This window comes from Petaurus breviceps, unplaced genomic scaffold, assembly GCF_028583685.1.
Source record: "Petaurus breviceps papuanus isolate PSGF00001 unplaced genomic scaffold, PetGlider_PUasm1.0 567, whole genome shotgun sequence".
NCBI classification, from domain to species: domain Eukaryota; kingdom Metazoa; phylum Chordata; class Mammalia; order Diprotodontia; family Petauridae; genus Petaurus; species Petaurus breviceps.
This window is the reverse complement of record NW_027186383.1, coordinates 319,614-327,117: the sequence shown is the minus strand read 5'-3', so window position 1 is coordinate 327,117 and position 7,504 is coordinate 319,614. Positions and strand designations below refer to the sequence as shown.

At 37.6% G+C, this 7,504-nt stretch overlaps 2 protein-coding genes across 6 annotated transcripts in view; one reads left to right on the top strand and one right to left on the bottom strand.

Moving 5' to 3' along the window:
• USP40 (ubiquitin specific peptidase 40) overlaps nucleotides 1–7,504 on the bottom strand; it is a 411,887-nt gene that overhangs the window by 192,392 nt on the left and 211,991 nt on the right. The gene's annotated exons all lie outside the window — the stretch shown is intronic.
• LOC138173202 (UDP-glucuronosyltransferase 1A1-like) overlaps nucleotides 1–7,504 on the top strand; it is a 132,029-nt gene that overhangs the window by 114,732 nt on the left and 9,793 nt on the right. Inside the window, exon 1 of one of the 3 annotated variants that reach the window (XM_069103086.1) lies at nucleotides 6,546–7,423. The exons of the other annotated variants lie outside the window; for them this stretch is intronic. Coding sequence (XP_068959187.1) covers nucleotides 6,572–7,423 — 852 coding nt within the window. The 5' untranslated portion in view covers nucleotides 6,546–6,571. Of the gene's footprint in view, nucleotides 1–6,545; nucleotides 7,424–7,504 lie in introns of those variants that run through there. 3 annotated transcript variants of the gene reach the window in all.

Genomic DNA, 7,504 nt, shown 5'->3' with positions numbered 1-7,504 from the left:
ATAATCCAAATTGTCCAGTTTGTCTTCTGGCATCTTCTGTATCACTTAAGCTATGAATAATTTCCCTACCCATGTATCTCAAAGATAATTTCTTCTTTGATCCTCTAATTTATTTATGATATTTATGACTATTCATGTTCAGGTCACACATGCATTTGAAGTTTCTCCTGGTGTATGTTGTGAGATCTTAGTCTCAACCTAAGTTTTGCCAGACTGCTGTACAGGTTTTCCCAACAGGTCTTGTCACATAGTATAGCTAGAATCTTTGGGTTTACCAAACCCAGCATTGCTATGTTTGATTCTGTATGTTATGTACTTAACTTGTTCCACTGATCAAGCTCTGTTTGTGGGAATCACTGCCAAATTGTTCTGATGATTACTACTTTGTAGTATTGTTTGAGATCTGGTACAGTTAGACCTCCTTTCTTGATTATTAAACTTGAGATTCTTGACCTTTCATTCCTCTGTGTGAATTTCGTTATTCCTTCCAACTCTAGAAAATGTTCTTTTGAGAGTTTGATAGGTACAGCAGGAATAAGTAAATTAATTTAGGCAGTATTACCATTTTATCACATTGGCTCAAGCTATATTTCTCTAATTATTTAAGCCTGTTTTTCTTCAAAAAGTGTTTTATAGTTAGATTCATAAACTCCCAAATATTTTATAGCTTCTGTAGTTACTTTAGAGAATTTTCCTTTCTTAGTTCTCCCTGCTGGATTTTGTTGGTTAATATAATACTAATAATGATTTACATGGATCTGTTTTATATGTTCAAAACCTTGCTGATGTTGTTAATTATTTCAACTAATTTTTAGTTGATTCTCTAGGGTTCTCTAAGTACATTATCATATCATCTATAAAAGTGATGTTTCTTTCCTCTTTGCCCAAGTTAATTCCCCCAGTTTCTTTTTCTTGTCTTATTGCTATAGCTAAGATTTCTACCATTATGGCAAATTTCTAGAAGTAGTGATAATGGGAATCCTTGCTATACCCCTATTCTTTTAGGAAAGGATTCTAACTTTTCCCTATTTCGCAATGTTTGCTTTTTGAATTAGCTAAATTCTATTGACTATATTAAGAAAAAGTTGATTTATTCCTAAAATTTATATAGTTTTTACTGGAAATGAGTGTTGGATTTTGTCAAAAGTTCTACCAGAATCTATTTATATAATCATATGGGTTGTATAATTTTGTTATTAACAAGGTGAATATTTGTTAAAATCTATATTATTCCTTATGTTGAATGAATACTGCTTTCCTGGTAGGACCAAAACCTAGTTATAATGTATAATCTTTCTAATATGTTGCAGTAGCCAATTTGCTAATTTTTTTTTGCATCAATGTCCATTAGGGAAATTAGTCATACTTTTCTTTCTTAGTTTTTTCTATCCCTGTTTTAGGTACCAAGACCACATTTGCATTATAGAAAGAGATTGGAAAGGTGTTTTCCTTCCTTATTATTTCAAACAAGCTATATTGAAATAAATTTTTCTTTGAATATTTGATAAATTCATTTAAAAAATCCATCTATTTCTGTCATTTTTTTGCCCTCTGGAAGTTCAGTTATGCCATTCAGTTTCTTTTTCTGACATTGAATGATTTTTATATTCTATTATTTTGTCAATCTGAATATTTTATGTTTTTGTAAGAATTCAACTACTTTCATTATTGGTTTTGTTAGCACAAAATTAGGCAAAATAATTTCTGATAATTTCCTTTATTTCTTCTTTGTTATAAGTTCTCATTTTTTCCATTTTTGAAATGAAAAAACTTTAGTTTTCCTCCCTATTTTAATCAAGTCAGCTGTTTATCCATTTCACTATTTAAAAAAATAACCAATTGCCACTTTATCAAATCAATAATTTTTTTTTCAATTTTATTAATCTCTTCTTCAATTTTCAGACTTTCTACTTAATTTAGTTGGAGATTTTTGTTTGGAAGTCAAGTTTTTTTTTAATTGCATGATCAATTCATTGATTTGTCCTTTCTCTCTTTAACTGATGAAATCATTTAGAAATATAAATTTTCCCCTCAAAAATTCTTTAGATGCATTCAATAAGTTTTTATATAATGTCTCATTGCTGCCATTTTCTTTGATGAAAAAGATGATCCATAGATGTCTTAAACTCAACATGTCTATAGCTGAATTCACTGTCTTTTCCCCTCCCAAACCTTCCCTTTTCCTAAGTTCCCTATTAATATTCAGATTACCACAATCCTCACAGTTACATAGACTTGCAAGCTAGTTGTTACTTTCAACTCCTTACTCTCACACTCCATATTCAATTGGTTTTCACACCCTCTCAATTTTACCTTTCAAACATCTCTCTTCTATTCCCACTTCTCTCTTGGGACACTGAAAGCATGTTCCCAAGGCTGTCATCATCTCATACCTGGACCATGACAATAGTTGTTGGTTGGTCTCCCTGTCTCGAATCTCTCCCCATTCCAATTCATCTTCACTCTGTTACCGGAGTGAAGCCCTGAACGTGTCACTGCCCCATCCCCACTTAATAAACTCCCAAGGCTCCCTACTGCCTTTAAGATCAAATCTAAAATCCTCTGGTTGGCTTTTAAAGTTCATAATTTGTCCCCTTCCTACCTTTCTGTCTTTTTACACTCTGCTCCCTTCCATGTGCTCTGTAATCCAGGAACACTGATCTCCTTGACAAGTAATCTCCTGACTCTGCATTTTCTCTTGGTTGTCTCCCATGCCTGGAACGCTCTCCCCCTTCATCTCTACCATCTGTAAAATGCCTCTGCTAGTCATGCTTTAATCATAGCAACTTCCTTCTGAGACTACCCTCAGTTTGTCGTGCATGTGCCCTGCCTGTATATAGTTGTTTGCATTTTGTCCCCCCCCCCAACTCCATTAGACTGATCTCCTTAGGAACAGGAGCTGCTGTTGTTTGCCTTTGTTTGTATCTCTAGTTCCTGGCATACAACAGGCATTTAATAAATATTACTTTTTGTGGCATGACTTTAGAATTATGTTATTTAGTCTTCACTTATTTTTTAATTATGTCTTCGATTTTTTGTTGAATATAAATTGTATTACTTTATGATCATTAAATTATGTGTTTCTGCTTTTCTACATTTTAGATTAGGTATTTATGCTCCAATATATAGCTAATTTTGGTAAAGGTGTCATGTACAGCTAACCCTAACCCTAAAATAACTCTGACTCTGACTCTAACCCTAATTGTAACTCTTCCTATTCCTATTCAGTGGTTGATAGAAAGCTATCATTTCTGATTTTTCGAAAGTTCTATTTAAGTCCTTAACTTTCTTTCTCATCTGGTTAGATTGGCCTATATCTAAAAGGGGTATATTAAGGTCCCCCACTGCTATAGTTGTATTATCTATTTCTCCCTATAACTTAACATTTAAAAATATTTAGATAGTATGTTACTGGGTGCATACATATCAGGTGTTGATATTTATTCATCGTCTATGTTGCCTTATCTAAAATCATGGTTACTGTCCCTTTTTTGTTTTGTTTTGTTTTAGTTTAGATGAAGCATAATAGGTTTTGCTCTAGTCCTTCATTTTGACTCTGTGTGAATTCTTGTGTTTTCAAGTGTTACATTCTGCTTTCTAATCCATTTTATCATCCTCTTTCATTTCATGAGTTCAATTTATTCACATTATAACAGTTGTGATTTTTAATTTAATATTTCCCTCCGGCCTGTCCTCTTGTATTTTTTCTCTTTTTCTCCCACCTCCCTCTTTACAAATAAGAAGATATTAGAAAAAGGAAGAAGTGTGTTTTCTCTCTGTAGTAGCTCTTCTTTTCTCCTTACCTCACTCTGATCCCAGATTTTTCTTCTTTCTTCTTTCTATTTTAATACTCCCTTTACATTCCTTCTTTAAGTATTAAAGCTTGTTTAGCTTATGGCTATTGCTTTATTCCTCATGCCCTCCCTCTTAGACCTTTGTCCATCCCCCTCATCCCTGTCTCCCATTTCCCTCTGGTTTAATATCGTTCTGTAATGAAATCTTTGTGTTTATGCATAATTGTATTCAATCTTCCCTTATCAGATATACACAAAAATCAACTTCATATGAATATCCATAACTCCTACATCTTCCTCCATTTCCATTATCTTACACACCTCCCAGTACATTTCATTTAAGGAGAAATTCTCCCTCAGATCCTCAGAATAATGTATGTCCCGATCATTTTATCTGAGAGACTGTCTCTTCTCAAGCTGATTTTATCAGCATGCATTATATAATTTTTTCTCTCCCTTTAAGTGAGCAAAATGTCCATACACAAAGAGGAGAAAACCTTGCATAAGCTTTCCAAAGGAACCTTTTCCTGTTTCTTTTTCTAATCTATAGATCTGAGGCCAAGGTCATAGACATAATTGGGAAATGAGTAGTAAAGTAACAATAACTGTGTGTACAAGGTCTTTGCCCTATGAAACATGAAAAGAAACTTGTATACCATTCATCTTTTAACTACCTGTGCTAACTTTAGACACTCACTACCCATTTTACAAGATGATGAATTATGTGCCCACAGCAACTCCTAAAGACCACCTTCTAAGGTATAGAGGGGTTGCAATCTGTTTTGGTAGAGGAAATGCTCATATCCTGAAAGTATTGAAATTGGAATAAGTGGCACAAGGTAAATCATAATAGATGGCATTTGTGTAGCATGTTACATAAGTTTCTAAGAGCTTTCGTGTGCATGATCTCATTGTAGCCTCACAATCAGCTTGCTTCTATGATTCTACATGGAATTTGTCTGTGCTGGAGTAAATGAATTCCCAAAGGATGTCAGTTTCTGTGTTCTCTCCTCCTTTCCAAAGTTCTAGCTGAGGGAAGGAAATGCCACAAAATAAGATCTCTGGCAAACACCTGGCTTCAGTTTTAGGATCCCAGACTCATTAGTCACAAATCTAGAGATGGAAGGGACCTTATTTCCCAACACCCTCATTTCACAGATGAGGAATTGGGGTCCCAGAGAATCTAAGAGGCTTGCCCAAAAGTCTGTTTTCCCAAAGTCTCTTTATATGTAGTAGATAGCAGAACCTGAACTCAAACTCAAGGTCTCTGACTCCAGAGTCAGTGTTCTCTCCACTGTACCATCCTGCCTCATCTTCCTAAAGAACTTCATCAAGGGACTGTTCTGTCTTTCACTGTCTTCACAGCTCTCTCCAGCCAACCAGATTTGGTTCCCACCAGAGGAAAATGCAGACAGCCCACATCCTTTGACCTATCACAAAGGGGAAACACAAGGCAAATGGGTGAGGGTGGTTTTCCTACCCTCTACTGTCCAAAATCTGCCCATCACTGGTGCACACTATTGTGCTGGTTTTCCAGAATTATGGGCCTGCCTAGGACAGTCTTCCCTATCTTACAAGCCTCTTGACTGTGTTGATTAGATTAATTAATGATACTATTGTGCTTTACCGTTTTTAAAGAGTTCTCATCCAAATTTGGTTTCAGATATACCTCTCAAGACACCACTCCTCCCCAGCTAGTCAGTCAGTCAGTGAACAAGCATTTTTAAGCACTTACTATATTCCAAGCAGTGCACTAAGCACTAAGGTACAAAGAAGGCAACAACAGCAAGAGTCCCTGCCATGGTGGAGCTCCCATGGGGAAGACAAACAACTAGACAGGATAAATTGTAAGCAAATCACTAGAATTAAGAGGAACCTTAGATGCTGCCAGCCCCCTCCCCCACACGCACACACACACTCACTCACAATCTCCACTTGGGGCAGATTATGTGCAATTACTCCTCTGGGTCACTGACTCCAGAACTTCTACACCCACTGTGCATTAACTGGATCTTCTCTGGAATATTTCTGGGAGGCCAAGGACAGGCAACACTCAGAGAAAGTGTAGAAAGGCTGCGATTTGCCCTGATGGAGGGAGTTCCCATGTTGATGAGTTACTGACCCCTTGCAAACCAGGATTCAGGACACCTCTCCCATATCTGATAATCTCAGGGGAGGGAACATCAGATAACACCAGTGGGGTCCCTATTAGTGAAAGCCAAGACAGGTCACAATGATCACTACACAACCTTGTGTGTCTGGGCATTTACTAACAGTACTGGCCTGGCTCCTGGACTCTGGGACATGGGCCCAATACTAAGCCAGAAGCAAAAGTATCAGCCAAATCACCATGACACACTCTAATGCCTTCTTTTGTCTTGCTTCTATAATTCCATGGGGCTTTGGGGGGTCTTTGTGGGGATCCACCATACATCTGGCCAGCCACCCCAGACCACCCCTAATGTAAGTGTCCAAGTGATTATAGAAATACTTATAACCATCCTGGAGCTTCCAACCTCAGTATCACCCTAGCCTCCCAAAATGGGGTAACTGTGAATACCCCCATTCGAGACAACACCTTTTGACCCAGTAAATTCCCACTCTTGGGCACTCTTTAACTTCTACCATGCAAATTTATCGTTCTCTTTAAATGATTATTTGGCTTCCTGATTAAATATTAACTTAGATCAGTTTCTATAACAGGAGAAGTAGGCAGGAAAAGTACTGGGCAAAGTATTTCCAGTATACTAGGCAAATATCGACTGGTGGAGATAGATATGTCGGCAGGACTGAAACCTCAATATGTCCTGTTCCTTTGGATTTATTGCTTGGCATTTGCAGAGGGGGGCAAGCTGTTGGTGATTCCACAGGATGGAAGTCATTGGCTTAGTATGCATGGGGTCCTTCAGGAGATGCATCGAAGAGGACATGAGATTGTGGTGGTTGCTCCTGCAGTGACTCTACATATTAAAGAAGCACCATTTTATACCCTCACACGGTACCCAGTGCCCTTCCAGATGGGAGACTTAGAATCCCACTTCCTTAAGATGAATCATGAAGTTTTTGAGAAGTTACCATTTTTGGAAAATTTTTTCAAAACAATAGAGAGAGTAAGAAATGTCACAACTTTACTTCTGTCTGCCTGTTCACACTTGGTTTACAACAAAGAGCTGATGACCCACCTTGGTGACCATCACTTTGATGCTGTTTTCACAGACCCTTTCCTACCATGTGGCCCAATTGTAGCCAAATATCTCTCTCTGCCTGCTGTCTACTTTTTGCATGGATTGCCATGCAGTTTGGACTATGATGCCACACAGTGTCCCAACCCTCCTTCATACGTTCCTCGAGGGTTATCCAAGAGCACAGATCACATGACTTTTTTGCAGAGAGTTAAAAACATGCTGGTTACTCTATCCGAGTTCTTTCTTTGTAATTTCGTGTACACCCCATATACGCATCTTGCTTCTGAACTCCTAAAGAGAGAGGTGACTGTCATGGACCTCCTGAGCTATGGTTCCATTTGGCTTCTGAGAAATGATTTTGTAATGAACTTTCCCAAGCCAATCATGCCCAATGTAGTTTTCATTGGAGGAATAAACTGTGCTTACACAAAGCCATTGTCTCCGGTGAGTATTGATCCAACCTCCTTCCTCTTTCTCAAGCCTCCTGACTGAGAATCGGGTCAGTTAACGGTTTCATTGTGCCCT